Here is a 16,028-nt window from a genome sequence, read left to right on the forward strand (position 1 = left end):
CGTCGTCCAAACATAAGAATCTGATTCAGAGACCTTCACAGGATTTGACAGCAAGACAGTTGAGATGTGTGGATCCTGCGAGGACCAGGACGCGATGGTACGTTCGCTTGAGACAAAAGTGCGCCATCCATCTGAGACTGAATTGGTGCACACCTCCGCATACGGTCGGATCCTCATTCTTCAGAGTTTTATGTCGGGTCGGGATCGCTGATGGACGCTGAGGTCTAGACATGAACGAGCAGCAACGGCGTTAACATGGATGCTGAGGTCCCTGCTCCTCCGGGAACAACACCCATGGTGACCCCGCCTCACCTACACCCTGACTCACGTCCTTCTACTTCACCCAGGCACTCCCTTGCCTCCTCCCTCACCGTCTCCGCGCGCCCATCACCTCCCTGCACCGCCTCGGGTGCTCCTCCGCCTCTACCTCACCAGCCCTCGCCCGTCCACAGGCTCTGGATCATCCTCTGATTCACCAGCTCCTCCGCGCGTTCCACCTCTCCCTCAGCATTGACCACCGACTTCTTTCCTCGCGCGACGGACACGCGCTTGCGCTTCCTCGGGAATGCGGAGGGCGAGGGCACGTCGCCCGCAACGACGGTGGTCGCAGTGCGGCGTCTCTTCTGCTTTGGCTTCGACGGTGCCTCAAGTTCCGTCTCTCCGTCAACATCGCCTCCCGCACCTCCATCCCCAACGGCATCCTTCCGTTCCGCCCTCGCCCTCGTCCGCCTCCTCGGTGTCCCATCCACAGCCTCCGCCGCGTCCTCCCCAGCCGCGCCTTCGCCGTCCGCGTCCCCGTCACCCGCAAGTGCCCGGCCCTTCCCCCGCACGAACGGCTTCGGCGGCTTCTCCGGGCGCAGATTATCGTGAGCCACAGGCTCAAGCCCATAAATCCTGAACAAGTGGAACACTGCCTGCTCCTTGTCCTTAGCCTACGCGCAGCCACGGACCATCAACATTAAAAAGAGAGAGACGCGACCCGAGGACCCACCTCGATCATCAGGTCCACCTCCCCGCCCTCGAGCACCTCTGGCAGCGTCACGCACCGGTCCGCATGTGCGCGCTTCTCCATGACGCTCTCTGCGCCTGGGCGCGGCTCGCTCAGGTGCTGCTTCTGCCGGATGCCCTTGCGCGCCCAGCCCGCCGCGACGAGCGGGAGGAGGTCCGGTAGCTCGTGTTTGGATGGCTGCGGGGAGTGTGTCTCAGTCCGAGTTGCCAATGAGGAGTCCAAGCGGTGAGCATACGTTAATCCAATTGTGATGATAGTCGAGTACCATCGGGATCCTGAGCTCATCGCACACGGGCAAGAGATCGTCTGGGCTGTAACATATCTATCGCTCTCGTGAGCTCACAAATACGGGAACCCGCAGTCTCAGAAGCGTACCTCATCGTTCTCAAGCACGAGCCGCGCCCGCATCTCGTCCGTCAGCCGCGTGCGGTAGTTCTCCTTGAAGCGTGCGAGCGTCGTCTCCTTGTCACCGTACACGCCCTGCCAGCCCCGCCAACGTCAAGTCGTGAGCAAAGGGCAAGTGAGGCATGCAGACGCACCCCCATGTGTATGATGATCACGCTGTCTTGGTCGAGCTCCATGTAGCGCATCATCTGGCAGTGATCTGTAGGCGTGTGCAGCATGTTAGCGTCGTGAGTAGATTTGACATGGTAGATGCTGACATTCGAGCTCGCGCACACTCGCAGTGACCACGTCGTCCTTCGGAGACGCTAATTGGGTGAACTGTCCCGGGTGCGTCGTCAACCTGTGACCATATCGTCTCGCGAGGTCTCCAGCTGCCTATATGCGCGTCATTCAAGGTCAACTGGTCAACACCAGAACATATCGCAGTGAGACGTAAGTTACCTTCAACTGCTCACGCGCATACTCGAGGTCGTACCCGTGAACCTTGTGTGACGCGAACGGGAACATCTCCGACGAGATCCGGAAGAAACGGATCTTGTTCTTCTCGTTCCACTGCCAGCAACGTCGTTACACTCTGCACACCTTATGCATAGGAACCAGTAGCGCACCTCGATCATCTCGCTGAGGTCCCGTGCGTTCCTCAGCCCAAGATCCTTCGCAAACTCGATCCCATTCTTCCTAATCGTCTCGAGGCGGCACGTCCGCGAGCAGAAGATCGGCTCGGGCTTCGTCGCGCGCAAGATTGTGTTCAGGCATGCGTAGCCCAGACGGCCCGTGAACTTCGTCTCCTTGCGCTCCACGGGCGGGATGTCGTACACGACCGGCTCCGTTGCTTTCGTCCGCCTTGCGCGTTTCTTCTTTGCGGGCGATCCCTCACCGTCCTCGAGTCCGGCGAGCGGCTCTCGACGTCTGCTGCGTGTCGCTTCGCTTTCTTTCGAGGTGTGCGCTTCTTTGTTACTGGGAGCTCACCATCGAGATCGCTGAGCGGGCTCTCGGGCTCTACGGGCTTGACATCGGTTGATCTGCGTGTCCGAGTGGACGCACGTCGCGGTGAGGCGGGAAAACCTGCCACCGGGTCGCTCAGAGCTAGTACGGCAGCAGTCGCCGCTGCGATGGCATCTTCGCCTGGGGCCGCTGGCACATCTACCGCGGTCGTCACGGCTGCCGCAGTGCGTTTGCGTTTCGGCATCGTCAGGAGCACGTAGTTGGGGCTGGCAGGTGGGAGGCGAGACTGCAGGAAGGAGATGAAGTGGGAGCGCAGGGTCAACGGAGCTCGTCGCAGGGGAGAGGCAAGCAGCATTGGCCGTCCCTGGGCTTTGCGCCTCGACATAAGATTAGAGTTCTGGCCGGTGACGGCGATCGCCCCACCTTCCGCCCTCGACGGCTGACGATCGCGCCTGCCGTTCCTCCTGCTATCATTCGTCAGCCACATCGTGACACACTCAGGAAAGGGGACTTAAGGCGATACCACCCGAAGTCGTTCGTCCAAGGCCAGTGAGTAAGCGACCGAATACCGCGGTTCATGTTGGTTACTCCGAACTGGCAGACCTCGCGGGCACGATGTTTGGTAGGCGATGTCTTCTGCGAGATCACTGCACGGTCTACTAATGCGTCGCGGATTTGAGCCAGCAGTGAGGTCTCTAAGACTCTCAGGGAAAGGATGACCCCACTGTTTGAAACGTTAGGGGCATCCTTGACCGCAGAGTCCTTAGACCGGCCCATGCAAGGCCGCCAGCACTGTCCGACGAAACGTAAGGCGGGCACACCAGAGAACGTCAAAGGAGCCTGATACATCTCCGAGCGCACGGTCCAGTCAATCACCGCGTCGATGGACCCAAGTAACTGTAGACCCCTTCGCAATGTGCACGAGTGAGCATTCTGTCAATCATCTAATGCATCCGTGGCTCAACCTTACCCGACGCATAACGGGCTATGTCGACCAGAAAGTCGAATTTCGTTGATGTGGGTTCCGACACGTCGGGTGACACCAACCGAGTGCTGCGACGAGCTGGCCAAAGGAGCATCAAATGACAGCCAGCCAGAGTTCGTATCATGCGCTATGGCTTGTGCGGGCATTGAAGATCGCACCAAGGTTGAGTAGATCGCGCCCACTCGATGCCATAGCCTCTACAAAGACGTAGGTGAGTATCATAACACCACGATCGAGAACACTTGGCTGCTTCGCAAGGCCGAACACAGCAATAGCGACACTGCTCGGTCTCCGCAGGTTATAAATCCTGGCATCATACGCTGTATCTGCGGGGCGGAAAGAAATCCCGTGAGCATATTCGCGATTGTTGAGGGGACGAACAAGTGTCACAGGCAAGTATGGCCGTGAATTGGCCATGAGGCATGTAGATGAGGACACCGGCGCGGGCTTGGATACCCATCGATCAGTGACCTGAAGGCCTTGTCTGTTCCTCCGCATATAGACAGGCTACTAGTACTAGCGTGGGTAAGCGCTGGTGGTACACACAACATATCAGAGCGCAATCCGAAGTCCCGCCGCAGTAGCATTTAGAGTCGTGACGTCGTTCGCCGAGTCTTGTATACAACAGGACTCGGCGATAAGTAAGGATGCTTGTCATACTTACTGCATGTGCCCATCGGGCTGATGAGTACGCTCGCCCGTATGCCTCGGGGATGGCAACTAACATGAAATCAGGAAGCGTCACGTCGGAGCCTCCTCGCAAGTATAAATGACAGTTGAAGGAAGGAAATTGCACAACACGAAGGGCGCTCACCACCATGTCAAAGACAGTCCACGACGTCCATGCGAAACGCATCATCTTCGACAGCTCGCTGTTGTTCGACGAGGTGACGGCGCGGCTCGACAGGGAGCTGAGCAGAGAAAAGGCGGGGCCGAAGGTGTTCGAGCTCCTCGGAACGGTGAAGAGCAAAGAAGACCTTGAGCGAGGGATGCAAGCCATCATTGGCGAGAATGACTTTATGTGCGTTCTTTTCCCGCCCTCACCTCACCTCCCGCCGTCGAGCTGCCGTCTTTAGGTTCTTCGCAGCGTCGTCCTTCCATAGGTGGCGCAGTGCATACTATGATCAGACGGTCCAAATACCGAAAGCGACCCAGTACATACTGGGGAACCCACTCATCGCCGAGACGATGATCGCGCATGACCCATACGTCCCTCTGAACGTCCCGCTACGAGTCCTCGTGGTGGAGAAAGCGGACAAGAGCGGTACGCAGGTGGTCTATTACCAGCCATCGTCGATAATGCAGTGTCTGCCGATGGGAATATGAAGCCGGAGTTGAAGGCCGCTGCTGATGCACTAGATGAGAAGCTAGAGGCGTTGGTGAGGAAGATCACAGTGTGAGCTGTACGTTACCTCCAGAACTAGGGCTGTCTCGACTCGCTCACCGTGAGCCAGGCCGCCTTCGAACACTTCTTTGCTGTAATGTCAATGTCGAGACTCGACGACGACTTGTCAATGCGACTTTTCTCATGAGTCGTGCTATCGATAAGCCTCGTGTCGCGAGATGGCCGATGCTCTGAGTCTGAAGCTCGCCTTCGATTTCTTGCATTGCATGGCACGGTTTGCGCCGTGACAAGGTTCGGACCCGTCGACGAGAACACGGAAGGTGCATAGAGCAGGCGTATTTTTTGAGGAAAAGCGCGCACGACCGTTTCGCCCCCGATTTGGAAGCACGGACATTAGATAAGATTAGATGGAATTATCACGCCAGTCCAGCCAGAGCCCAGCAATCCGCTTATTTGGGCCGCGTTTCAGCTTCGACCCCTTCTTGACCATCTACTTCGTACATCGACTACTTGTTCTTGCACGACGACCATCTCAGACCAGCACAGGATAGCGAGGATCACCCAATGCAGCCGGAAGGCCAGTACGAACCCGGGACGAGCGCGTCGACCATCCGCGGTCTGCACCGGCTAAGCACCACCGTCGCGGGCGACCTCGTCATGTCAGTCTCGTCGGGGTCGGACGACACGACAGTCGACGTGCCGAAAGGACTAACCACCACTCACGGCCAGAGTCGCCGCACAGCGCACCCCCATCGCCGAGCAGTCCTTCAGGCGACTCCGTGTCCTCCTTCCCGTCCGAGATCTCCTCCTCCTTCCTCTTCTCGTCTGGCCCCGGCAGCCCTCCGCATTCTGAATTCATGCGCCACAGATCACTTCCAGGAGAGTCCGACGGCGAGCTGCACGACTCGACACAGGGGCTCATCATCCCTTCGTGACGCTGCCCGCCCCAGCGAAGCGGCCGACGCCCTACGGCCAGACGCTGGGCGATCTACGGCTGCTCGTGCTTGCGCCTCGGCGCGCCGCAGCATCCACCGCCTCCCTCATAGCCCATCTCCTGGAGAGAATGACGACATCGTCGAGCTCGGCGCGTGGGAGGAAACCCACGGTGCGGACGATGCTGCGCCGACGGTGAGCGTACTGCGTGCGTCCACGGACTGGGTAGAGCACCGCGATGCGCATGGGCTGGAGCACACCGAGTCCGCCCGTAACGTGGAGATCGTTGAGCTGCCTGGATACGACCCCTCAGACGACGTGCGTGGTGCTACCACTGACCCATACTATACCCGCTGACTACTTTGCAGGCGGAGACTGTACTTGAGCGTGCCCTGCCTATCATTCACAGCCCATTCAAGCAGGTCTCTGAGGCTCTTCACCCTGACTATGCGCCCAGCGCCGTGCTTGCGAATCTGATATCGTCTGGGTCGACGCCCCTGTACACTGCACTCATCCTACTCTTGACGTCATGTGAGTGTTTATCCCCGTAACTCTGTGTGCCCATTTGCATTCGAAAGTCGAAACAACCCTGATTATCAATGGGGTGGGGTGCACGTCCATCAAAGGAAATATTGGCGGACCGCTCTGCGCAATGCATTCGTGCAGGGGTGAGCAGTGGTCAGTCGGCACCAAGCAGGGCCCGACCAAGGACTCTTAGCCACCAGGTCACCATAACGGTGGCTTTCTGAAACTGCATTCTCCGAAGTCTAGGTGCAACGTCAGGATGCTCGCGCCTCTCCAGCCCGCTTGGGGTCTGCACAGAGAGTTTTGGCAACAATTCCGAGTTGATGCTAAAACTATCGTGGGAGTCCGGTGATACTTCTTGCAACGTCCTGGACACTGGCCGGGTACAGGGCGTGCGCGAGCACCACTACCGCATAACTCATTCTGACAGTCATATCTCTACAGCGCCCACGCCGTTGGAGAAATCGTTCCTCAATGATCTGAGCCCCCACATCCCGGTCATCGTGCTGCCACCATTGCCAGCACATCCGACATACCCCTTCCAGACGACATACCCGCTCTCCAACGCCTCCTCTGCGTATTCGTCGCCGCGCTACCCCGAAGGGTCCAGCTCCCCTCACACAGCTGCAACTGTCTCGTCGTTCCGACCCGCGACCCCGCACGCCCTTCGCACGGGCCTGTTCCGCGCGCCCGAGACACTTGCGCGCTTGCGTTCTGAGGCGGCATCCCGCTTCCTGCGCTGGCGCGAAGTCGAGCGTGCCGTGGAGAAGATTAGCCCGAGTTCATCCGCAGACACAGTCCGCGCATCGAAGAGTCCGGTCGTCGCTCACGCGAGAACGAAGAGCGGCTGGGACAAGGCACAATGGGAGGCAGAGTGGGAGGGCTCGCTCTCGCAGGAGATCGCAGTCGGACTGCAGCAGCGCCGGCGTGCTGATACCGCGCTTCCTGCGCGTCCGCGTGAGGAAGAGGAGAGCCGTCCACCTGTGTTCTCGGAGTCGCGTGTACGCCGTGGGTCGCAGTGCGCCCCGGCCCCGTTCGACCCGCTGCACCTCGGATCGCTGTTCATGTTCTCGCTTTCCCTGCTTGGCCCGCTGAAGTCACACATCGCGCGGTCATTGTCCTTCGGGAGACGGGATGTCTCGAGCACTTCGCGAGCGAAGCCCAACCGATCAATGGGCTTCGGACTGGGTTTGGCACTCGTGGGTGCGTTCTGTGCGGGGATAGGTTTGGGTCTTCTCGTCGCTAGAGTTTGAATACCCTCTCGGTGTGGTTTTGTACGTATTGATCGCGTTCGTCGCTGTATTGTTGTAGCTATTGGGGATCGATCAGTGCTTGCTCATTACTGTGTAGTCGATGCTGCACTGTCACACTTACCACGAACTGCTTATACCACGCTCTCTGTTGTATCTCCTGCAATGTCCCACAGAATAATGTATCTTGCTCGCTGAACACTTTGCCATTCCTGATAATGGTTTGTTCCCCCGCAGTACCGTAGCCTGCTGTTTGAGTGTACTTCTTTGCGCGGAACATCATGTCGAATGTCGCGTGTTCGGCTTTCCCGAAGGTCTAGCCGATCTGTACCTCGCTCGTGCTTCCGCAGACTGACCCGAAAGCGGTCGGAGAGTTGTCCGCCTGACCAGGTCTGCTGCACCACCTCCGAGTTCCGGTTCAATAGCGAGGCCAGTGCTTCTTGCCTCAAACTCTTTTGTCTGCAGCGTGCTGCGAGCTGCGCGCCCTCCAGCTTTTGCCTCGCTGGCGTCCTAGGTCCACGATGCACCAAAAGTCGAGTGCTGAGCGGCGGCGCACCGCACCACATGCGAAGCTCCGCGCACGAACAACGCACCGCGCACGGCGAGCACGAGCATCCGGGTCCGAGTCGAGGGCGCCGCTGAAGACGAGCCGCACTCGCACCCACCCGCCGCGCGCACGGTCGACCCCGAGGAACGTCGACCGGAACTGCATCAACTGGCCGTCGTTCACGCTGGCCCTCGTCCGCGCAGCGCTGCTCTCGAGCGGACACCCTCTACATCTACCCGTCCTCCTCGCGCATCTTCAACACAGGTTGAGACAGCGGATACGGCTCGGGCTCGACTGTGGCTTCTACTTGCGGACCAATTCCACGTTCCTTTTCACCCTTACCGATCCTCGAAATGTTCATGACGACACTCACGACCCAACTCACGACCTCTCGTCTGGACCAGTTGATGCACCGCTGGCGGGTTCATCACTGGATAGCGCTCAGTGGTATCGAGTACGTCCATCGTATGGCCCGTTGAGGTCGTGCTGATGATGGCTGTCCGCAGAGCCCGGCACCACTGTGTGTAGGCGACTCACCGAAACAATCGAGCAAAAGCGAACCGAGCATATCCGTCGACGTCGAGTCCCTGGCGGACAGCAGGACCCGACGAAGAAGCCGGGCGTTCTGTCCTCGGATGATGGTGATCATGCGGACGCTGGGCTTCCGCTGCCTTCGCACCATCATACGCTGTCCCTAGAGTACGGCACACGTTACCCCTTCCTTCCCTGCATTGCGACCTAGGCCACATCACGGACTTCAGTAGACAGACACATCCATCATGAGCACGCAGACACGTCGTTCAGGTCAGTCACGCATAGAATGGGAAGTGCATTCTGACATTGAGAAAAGTGCAAACGTCCGATTTTGTAGCAAAGCATGGCCGGGGAAACGGTACTTAGCCTTGAAAGGCGACACCTTTCTTTGAAGTCTCTGCCAGGCCTCCAGCGGCGAACCCAGTGCCTGAACGTACGTGAGATGTGCGAGCAGCCATGAACCACCGAGCCACATACCTTCTCGAGTAAGCTCAATGATGTCTTTCTCTGACAGCTTCGCATCGCAGTGTATGCATTGCTTGCCGGGCTTCACTAGCGTTTCTGTACAAGTCTTGCATACGACATGGCCGCAAGGTTTCATGACTAATAGTGTGCAGCGTCACAAAGTGATCGGAGCGCGAGGAAGGAGGATGACTCACGGTACATCAACGCGTTATTTGACAGTGTCTTCTTACAAGATGGGCATATGGCAACTTTCTCTTCTTCGTGCTTCGCCTTGGGTTCTTCGCCGCTCTCCGTGGCAGGAGTCGATTCTACAAAACGAGCCGCAACGGTCGAGTCCTTTTCAAATATAAAATTCACAGGGATAAGATTCTTTCGTCTACAGCGTGAAGGGTGTCAGTTCATCAGTAGACAGCTTGCGGTGACGTTGAGCGTACGCCAATGGATGGGCCGGATTACCGCCGTGACATGTTGTCTGCAGCTTCACGTCAGTGATCGACGTGGGCGGACCGCTTGAAGTGTACGTAGGGGTGAGCGACGGTAGCCAAAAGTCGGGCAGCTTATGCTTGAGCGCCTCAGCCTGTTCCCGCTCTATTTGACGAAGCGCGGCCTCTTCCGCCTCCCGCGCAAGGGTCTCGACGGTGGACTCATCAAAGTCGAACTTCCGCTTGGTACCCCGCGCTGTACGCGCATGTATCAGAGCTGACAGAAGGAGATGGCGCGAATGCCTCACAGTCTTTGGAAGCGGTGCCCGATGTTGTAACAGTCGGCGTGCTCGCCAACCCAAGCTGTCCCTTCTCGAAATCGAGCAAGACGCGCTCCCGAGCGGCCTCTCGTGCCCTTTGCTTCTCCTCTTCTACTTCCCGCTTCATTTTCTCTAGTCGCACTTTCTGACGCTTGATGTCCTCGAGCTGCGTGACTAGACAAGGATTTGTTGGTGGCACCTGACTCCGTACGCAGGAAGCCTAACGCACCGAGATCTGTGTAGACGCACTCCTTGCAGAAGAGATGCCCCTTCTGACATGCTACGGGTTCTCGTGCCTTCTGCAGGCATAGTACACATGCATCGAATCTCCTCATGGACTCGTTTCCTAGACGTTGCTGCGACGTTCGCCATTAGCTTCACGCGGAGCAAATGCCATATGTGCTCACACGCCTCGTCCCATAATCCAACTTCTTGTACTCCGCATATGAGAATATAGAAGATGCTGTGTTATTTTTGCTGTGTTTGGTCATGATGATGTCCACGAAGAGGTCGTGAATGTCAGAGCAATATGATTGAAAGGACGAGGGGAACGCGACGAAGGTTATGTAGCGGGTTGGATTTGGATGGAGCTCTTTGCGTTAGTGCTAGGTGCCCATGTTTGTAGGTATATTGTTTGCATTAGGCTTGAGTATCAATGCCCCATGGCTGAGTTGGTTACAGCGTCCGACTGTTAGGTCGAAGAAAATGTCTTCACTTGCCATATCGGAAGGCCCTGAGTTCGAGCCTCAGTGGGGCAGTTAATTTTTGTTTTTCTACTTTTTGTGCACCGTGCAGTCTTGTCCGCTACGTCGTCGAAGGCATTTGACGTAACGCACAGACGTCCGAGATGTTGTTCGGGATATATATCACATTTTCTCCACGGGTCGATTGCAGAGGAGAGGCAGGCAGCGGGACGGATGGCGCCTCGTGGCTGAACGCGGTGAGGCACATGGATTGGTTCCGTAGATGTTCAACTTGCTCGTCTTTCTCCTCACCACCACTCCCTCCTGCTGCGTTGTCCACTCATGTCCGGGAAATCAAACCCAGCCAATCAGGCACGGTGTGTAACAGTGATTCAGCCATGGTTACGAACTCTGAGATCGCCACTTTCCCCGTTTCAACAGGTATATCAATGACTTCAGTAAGGCTCTTGCGAACGAGGTCCGCATTCTCCTCCAGGAGGTCGGGAAGCTACGTGATGAGCGCAGGCAACTGCAATAGTACGTTCTCTTGTTTTTCTGTCCCACCGAAGGTGCTAAAGGGTCCACTGTTGCACGATCGCTCTATTGTCGCCCCGCCCCAGCGAGATCGCGGAACTCATGAGCGTGAAGTCGAAGCATGGCGCCGGAGGCGAGTACACTCCCGACTGGCAACCACCTGTCAGTCCCATCCCACCCTACAATTTCCCACTTGGTCCGTGCTGATCCCGGGTCCCAATAGCTTGAACAGCCGCCTCCACCACCCGCCGTTGAGGCACCACCCGCGCCGCAGAGTGTAGCTGGCGACGGCCCTGCTCGCCCTGCGTGGCGCACTGTCAACGTCCGTCAGGAGCGCCGTCAGAAGGCGAAGGCGAAGGCACTGCCGGCGCCCCAGATCCCCGCGCCCATCCCGGAGCCGCCAACCCCGAACTTGCCTGCGTGGGCTCAGTGGAAACGTGCGTGGTTATGAACTTTCATGGTCGAAGGACTGGTATTAACCATGACGTTGTTGCAACGTTGTTTTCACAATGTGCAGCGAATCCGCTCCTCTCCCCGCAGCCCATCCCCGGTACAACGGCTTCGCCCCTGCCTACTGAGATGGCACCGCCTCGCATGGGTCTCTTCGGTATGCAACAAACATCCCATTGTCTACGACGCCCCTGACACCTTGCGCAGGACCTCCATCGCCTCCCCCTAAGTAATACAGCCTGTCATGTCCTTCCCTCGAACATCGGCTGCATCGGCCGACAATGGTGCTTGACTTAACCTCAGTCACGGCAATCCGCTTCCTCCCTTTCTCTTTGCAGCTATCATGACGTACTTCGTTTCATTCCTGTCCCTTCGGTCTCCTCATCATCCAACGCGATAGCATTTGCTATGTCATCCGAACGAAATCTCATGTCTCCGTCTCTTGGATCCGTTATCACACTGTCTTGCCCAGGCTGGTAATATGTTGAACTAGGGTGTCGGATGTAGTATTGATTATGGCATATGTGTACGACGACTGCCGCGAGATTCGGATTGTGTTGGAGAGATGCGATGGATGGCTGGCCGATGGTATAGTACAACCTGAGATGAGCAACTGATGGTTGAAGATGCGATGGAGGGTGAAAACGTGGTGGGGTAACAGGCGAAGCCAAAACAGAAAAGTGGCTTAGGTTAGAACGAAGTGAGTGCGATGTTGTACAATGGTCGAGCCTCCTATGATGGGTTGTTGCGGAGTGAGAGCGGATATAGAGCAATTGAAAGACGCGAGCGATGATCTAGGCGTCGAGGATGTCAAGCTTGACGAAGAGCGTAGAGAACAGGTACTGCGAGAGTTGGGCGTCGTGAAGCGGCAGGTGTCGATAGCCTTGAGATCACATTAGCCACAGTGATCCCATCTCGCGCCAGCACAGTACTCACCCATATTCAGGCTCCCCAGACTCGCGCAATACACCGCCAGCGGCTCCTCGTCCGCGAGGCCCTCCTGCTTCACGGCGAATCGCACGAAGATCAACTCCTGCATCTCGCCCGTCACGTCGAACGGTATGCTCAGCTGCTGCTCCCACACCGGGTTGAACCCGTTGTTCTTCACTACGACCGTCCGCTGCACGACCGTGCGCGCAGAGGTAACCGCCGTCAGCGGGTCCTTCACATCCGCGGGCGGCGTGTCCGGTGCAGTTTGCGACGTACGCCGGGAGCGTGGCAGCGGCGGCGGGGGGACATGGTGCGGTGCCTCCGTCCAGTCGGGGATGTGCAAGGAAACCTCAATGAAAGGGTCCACGGTGGACCGGTCGATGACGTCGCGTCCGGACGAGTCCTTCGGCCGGGGTAGCTGTTGCGCAGAAATGATGGTCACCTCGAGACGGTGACTTGTGTGTCTTCCGAGGAGGTGCTTGTCGTTCGAGCGAAGGGCAAGCGGCTTGAGGACGTAGCCCGCGCGCCCGTTACGCTGGAACATCGCACGGTTGATCATGTAGCCCAGGTCTGCAACAGGTCGTCAACCGCCACGCTCTAGTAGAGCATACGTGCTGTCACTAACCGAACGTCTGCCAGTTGATCGCCACTAGCTGGCACCCCGCTGACCAGAACCGATGGGGCTCAAAGTTCGTCGAGCCAATGCGCGTGCCCTTGGGATAGATCCTGACTAAGTGTGTGCGATTGTGCTTGATCAAGTCTAGCATGCCCTGCTTCATGATCCGGTTCGTCGTTCCCTCCGACAGCGAGAACAGGTGCTCCGGCGCGTACACTTCCTTCTTGTTGAGTCCACGACACTTGACGCCGACGGTGTAGACGAGGAGCGCGACGAGGGAGAGCGACATCTTCACTTTCTGCGGAGGTTGATACGGGGGAGGGAGCTGACGCGCGTCTGCACGCGGAGAGCCTCCAAGGACTGCACGGGCTTTCTTGAACTCAGACCTGAGCTCTGTAGATAGTGTCGTGGACGTCAGCCTCTAGTCACGAGGAAGTGCGGTTGGGCATACCCTTCATGTGCGTAGTCCGCCATTCCTTCAGCTCCTCCAGCTCAGAAGCGGACGATGTCTCAGTCGAGGACAACTCAGCATCTACTACAATCTCCTTCTCCTGCATACCCTCCTGGTCCGTCGTCACGAACAGGTTCTTTGCCTGCTCGGGAACAATTGTAAGCGTGCGGGTAAATAACATCGAATGTCCGCTTACCTTCAGCAGGATACACCCTTTCAGGTCTTCCGGGCTGGGTAGATATTCCAGTCTTGGTCTCCCATCAATTGGTGCGCTCACGAGTGCGGTTCCAAACTCCTCTTGCATGATGCTCGCGATGAGCTCTTGCTGCGACAACGAGCAGTGTACCTCTGCCGAGATGATGATCGGGTACGGCGAGGCGACGAACGCGTACTTGTTGATCGCAGCACACGCGTCGCGCAGAGACACCTTCGAGACGAGCGTATGCTTGTGGTACACGACGGGCTCAATGTCGCCGTCATAAATGTCAACTGCGATGGAAGGCGACTCAGCATGAAGGGTACTGTGAAGATGGGCGAGGGTATTGACTCACGCTCGACACTCCTGCAGCTGTGCAGCAATGCGCGGATGTACCCTTCAATCGTGCTCTCTCCTACGAGTTGATGGCCAACCAGGTACGTGTTATGTGATGATGAAACATAATAGTCAGACAGAGGGCGCGTCATGTCATGGTAGATCTTTCCGTGCTGGTCCGCAAACGCCGAGTTGTCGGTAGACAGCAGGAAGGTTGTGAAGCCCTTGAGTGACATCACCGCAGTCTCGACAGTAAGCCCAGAGTTGGATGTCGATATCCCGGATGAGGGCGTGCCGATGGAAGATGAAGGGCGTGGTGAGCTACCTGTAGGGTCAGTGTGTCCGCCGGACGGCCCGGCTTCCCTCATCACCGAGGCAGATTGCACGGCTAGTTCCAACGAAGTCTGGAAGGGCGAGGATGGTGGAGAGGTACCGCGGTCGTCTATCGACGAGGCGTACCGCAAGAAGATGCGCTGTAGCTCGTTGGCACTCAACGATGACTGCATAACGATGAGCTGCGTGGGTTATAGGTTACAAGATACACCACACACCTTCTGACATGTACGCATGAACCTCTCGAAGGCTTCATATGTGACAGTCCCACCACTACCACCTGCGATCCGCTCATACAAACTGTCGATCTCAGGCCGCGCCTTGAGCGCCTTGACAAAACGTTGGAAATCGGCAAAGTCGAGGTAGCCTCGGCCCTGAAGGTCGACTTCCTGTATTGCGAAGGTCCTAAGTATCGAACGACACTACAATGCGAAGACACACCAACCTTGAACCTCCGCAACAGATCATCTCTGCTCGGGTTGATATTCAGCCTCCTGCACATCCGCTCGACCTCCTCAAACTCGAGCCTCTGGTCCGTGCCCGACTCGCCCTTCCAGAACTGCTTCTCCCAGACCGCCTGGCGCACCTCCGTATGTCCTAGGCCGCTCATGAGCTTCTGTCGAATCGCATACAGCCGGCGCAGCGTGAGGTCCCACATCTGGAAGACATCACGCGTCGCCGCGAGCAGGTGCAGCGTCTTGTAACGTCCGTCGAGCACATATACGATGGTGAGCCATCGGTCCTCAAACGACGGCGATATCTGGAACTGCTCGCGGTAATAGCGCGCGTCAGCGCCCTCCCGTAGTTCCTTGATGTTCTCGATGTAAACTAGCATTGAGGACATGTAAACGAGAGACTGTGTGGAGACAGGCGCGACTCACTGATACGCAGCTTCTTCGACTGCCAGACAATCTGGCCTTGGTCGGGGTCCAGCTTGAATACGTACCGTTTCTGTTTCTTAGCTGACACCTTCAGCATCGGTACACCTTGTTGCAGCAACTGGGGGACCGTCACATCCAACATCGAGGAATCCTGTGCGACCGGAGAGGCTTCTTCATCCTCCAGGACAGCATTGTCCGGCTGTATTGGGTCGGTGGGAGGCGACGCTGAGAGCCGCCCCGCAACCTGGGGTGCAGCTCCAAACGACGGTCGACGCCGGTCGTTAGGCGAGAGGGAGCGCATGGGCTCGGTATTGCTATAATGAACGACTGGCCTGGACGAACGCACTTCAGACTGCGAGCGATGCTGTCGTTTCGCTTTGTCCGTCCAGAGCTCGGAGGGACCGTTGATGTCTGGACAAGCTCGTAGTCGGAGATGGACTCGCGCGACGAGGGTGAGCCAGATGCCGAGCTCGCTCGCCGTGCGAAGCGATGCGCACGAGCGATCTGCGTGTCCTTCACCTCGCGTAGCTTCCTTCGGATGGACCCGCCAATCCCTGCAGAACGATGAACAATGTCCGCCTTCAGATGAAACGATCGCCGCGCGTAACGCACCCTCAGAGTTGCTGCCTCTCCGCAGGCCTGGGCTCCCTAGCTCCTGCTGCTGTTCGGTCTTAGAATCGCGCGCGGGAGGCGAGGGGCTGCCGGGTTGCGACATTACTCGTCCTGCAGAACCGTTCAGCGGCGAGGATGTCTCAAGCTGTGGAGCCCGGCTCTACGAGCCTCGCGTGTTGTCTGCTGCGGTGCCTTGGACAACGCTGGAGAACATGCAGTCTATAAAGCATGTCGTGATTGGTCATGGGCACATATCTCTATCTCGAGGTCCGAGAGCGGTGTTGATGAGATGGGGACCAAGGTGAGCGCAGTGCGACTTCC

General features: G+C 57.5%; 7 protein-coding genes and 1 non-coding gene across 8 annotated transcripts; 5 read left to right on the forward strand and 3 right to left on the reverse strand.

Moving 5' to 3' along the window:
• Positions 1-428: 428 nt before the first annotated feature.
• On the reverse strand, positions 429-2,938 carry B0H18DRAFT_1116337 (UV-endonuclease UvdE-domain-containing protein; the record flags this gene model as incomplete). Its single annotated transcript, XM_048033418.1, has 10 exons — positions 429-932; positions 992-1,186; positions 1,245-1,331; positions 1,385-1,489; positions 1,549-1,613; positions 1,672-1,789; positions 1,856-1,966; positions 2,023-2,238; positions 2,292-2,823; positions 2,883-2,938. 10 exons carry the CDS (start codon positions 2,936-2,938, stop codon positions 429-431), a joined length of 1,989 nt encoding a protein of 662 aa, XP_047896782.1.
• A 1,041-nt stretch (positions 2,939-3,979) lies between these two features.
• Positions 3,980-4,738, forward strand: B0H18DRAFT_1140593 (uncharacterized protein). Its single transcript, XM_048035638.1, has 3 exons — positions 3,980-4,032; positions 4,080-4,365; positions 4,421-4,738. Exons 2-3 carry the CDS (start codon positions 4,163-4,165, stop codon positions 4,668-4,670), a joined length of 453 nt encoding a protein of 150 aa, XP_047896783.1. The 5' UTR covers positions 3,980-4,032; positions 4,080-4,162; the 3' UTR covers positions 4,671-4,738.
• Positions 4,739-5,151: 413 nt separating this feature from the next.
• Positions 5,152-7,414, forward strand: B0H18DRAFT_989936 (uncharacterized protein). Its single transcript, XM_048044978.1, has 5 exons — positions 5,152-5,385; positions 5,421-5,620; positions 5,736-5,940; positions 5,991-6,153; positions 6,394-7,414. The coding sequence occupies exons 1-5, from the start codon at positions 5,254-5,256 to the stop codon at positions 7,398-7,400; spliced, it is 1,707 nt and encodes a 568-aa protein (XP_047896784.1). The 5' UTR covers positions 5,152-5,253; the 3' UTR covers positions 7,401-7,414.
• A 422-nt stretch (positions 7,415-7,836) lies between these two features.
• Positions 7,837-8,830, forward strand: B0H18DRAFT_87633 (uncharacterized protein). Its single transcript, XM_048040481.1, has 3 exons — positions 7,837-8,398; positions 8,451-8,748; positions 8,795-8,830. Exons 1-2 carry the CDS (start codon positions 7,919-7,921, stop codon positions 8,640-8,642), a joined length of 672 nt encoding a protein of 223 aa, XP_047896785.1. The 5' UTR covers positions 7,837-7,918; the 3' UTR covers positions 8,643-8,748; positions 8,795-8,830.
• On the reverse strand, positions 8,792-10,137 carry B0H18DRAFT_989941 (uncharacterized protein). The gene is made up of 6 exons (XM_048044979.1): positions 9,915-10,137; positions 9,674-9,859; positions 9,378-9,621; positions 9,138-9,319; positions 8,956-9,081; positions 8,792-8,905 (listed from the first exon to the last, which is right to left on the reverse strand). The coding sequence occupies exons 1-6, from the start codon at positions 10,018-10,020 to the stop codon at positions 8,841-8,843; spliced, it is 909 nt and encodes a 302-aa protein (XP_047896786.1). The 5' UTR covers positions 10,021-10,137; the 3' UTR covers positions 8,792-8,840.
• A 204-nt stretch (positions 10,138-10,341) lies between these two features.
• Positions 10,342-10,443, forward strand: B0H18DRAFT_t57. Its single transcript has one exon. It is a non-coding gene; the product is annotated as a tRNA-Asn (tRNA).
• Positions 10,444-10,710: 267 nt separating this feature from the next.
• Positions 10,711-11,585, forward strand: B0H18DRAFT_1083519 (uncharacterized protein; the record flags this gene model as incomplete). The annotated part of the gene is made up of 6 exons (XM_048031670.1): positions 10,711-10,745; positions 10,810-10,905; positions 10,989-11,064; positions 11,126-11,339; positions 11,420-11,509; positions 11,560-11,585. 6 exons carry the CDS (start codon positions 10,711-10,713, stop codon positions 11,583-11,585), a joined length of 537 nt encoding a protein of 178 aa, XP_047896787.1.
• Positions 11,586-12,146: 561 nt separating this feature from the next.
• B0H18DRAFT_871969 (PLC-like phosphodiesterase) lies at positions 12,147-15,396 on the reverse strand (the record flags this gene model as incomplete). The annotated part of the gene is made up of 9 exons (XM_048040195.1): positions 12,147-12,235; positions 12,289-12,852; positions 12,908-13,291; positions 13,350-13,491; positions 13,546-13,838; positions 13,901-14,381; positions 14,433-14,603; positions 14,660-15,042; positions 15,096-15,396. The coding sequence occupies 9 exons, from the start codon at positions 15,394-15,396 to the stop codon at positions 12,147-12,149; spliced, it is 2,808 nt and encodes a 935-aa protein (XP_047896788.1).
• Positions 15,397-16,028: the final 632 nt, after the last annotated feature.

Source organism: Fomitopsis serialis (genome assembly GCF_022376445.1).
Source record: "Fomitopsis serialis strain Sig1Antser10 chromosome Unknown B0H18scaffold_13, whole genome shotgun sequence".
NCBI classification, from domain to species: domain Eukaryota; kingdom Fungi; phylum Basidiomycota; class Agaricomycetes; order Polyporales; family Fomitopsidaceae; genus Fomitopsis; species Fomitopsis serialis.

Excerpts from the sequence above, each read along its gene's own strand:
- B0H18DRAFT_1140593 (XM_048035638.1), top strand. The coding sequence starts at position 4,163 with ATGTCAAAGACAGTCCACGACGTCCATGCGAAACGCATCATCTTCGAC. Across the intron at positions 4,366-4,420 it reads ATTGGCGAGAATGACTTTAT|GTTCTTCGCAGCGTCGTCCT; the intron begins GTGCGTTCTTTT and ends TGCCGTCTTTAG.
- B0H18DRAFT_989936 (XM_048044978.1), top strand. The coding sequence starts at position 5,254 with ATGCAGCCGGAAGGCCAGTACGAACCCGGGACGAGCGCGTCGACCATC. Across the intron at positions 5,386-5,420 it reads CGGACGACACGACAGTCGAC|TCGCCGCACAGCGCACCCCC; the intron begins GTGCCGAAAGGA and ends TCACGGCCAGAG. Across the intron at positions 5,621-5,735 it reads CAGGGGCTCATCATCCCTTC|CCCATCTCCTGGAGAGAATG; the intron begins GTGACGCTGCCC and ends CCTCCCTCATAG.
- B0H18DRAFT_87633 (XM_048040481.1), top strand. The coding sequence starts at position 7,919 with ATGCACCAAAAGTCGAGTGCTGAGCGGCGGCGCACCGCACCACATGCG. Across the intron at positions 8,399-8,450 it reads ATAGCGCTCAGTGGTATCGA|AGCCCGGCACCACTGTGTGT; the intron begins GTACGTCCATCG and ends GGCTGTCCGCAG.
- B0H18DRAFT_989941 (XM_048044979.1), bottom strand. The coding sequence starts at position 10,020 with ATGAGGAGATTCGATGCATGTGTACTATGCCTGCAGAAGGCACGAGAA. Across the intron at positions 9,082-9,137 it reads AAATAACGCGTTGATGTACC|TCATGAAACCTTGCGGCCAT; the intron begins GTGAGTCATCCT and ends GCACACTATTAG. Across the intron at positions 8,906-8,955 it reads CATTGAGCTTACTCGAGAAG|GCACTGGGTTCGCCGCTGGA; the intron begins GTATGTGGCTCG and ends ACGTACGTTCAG.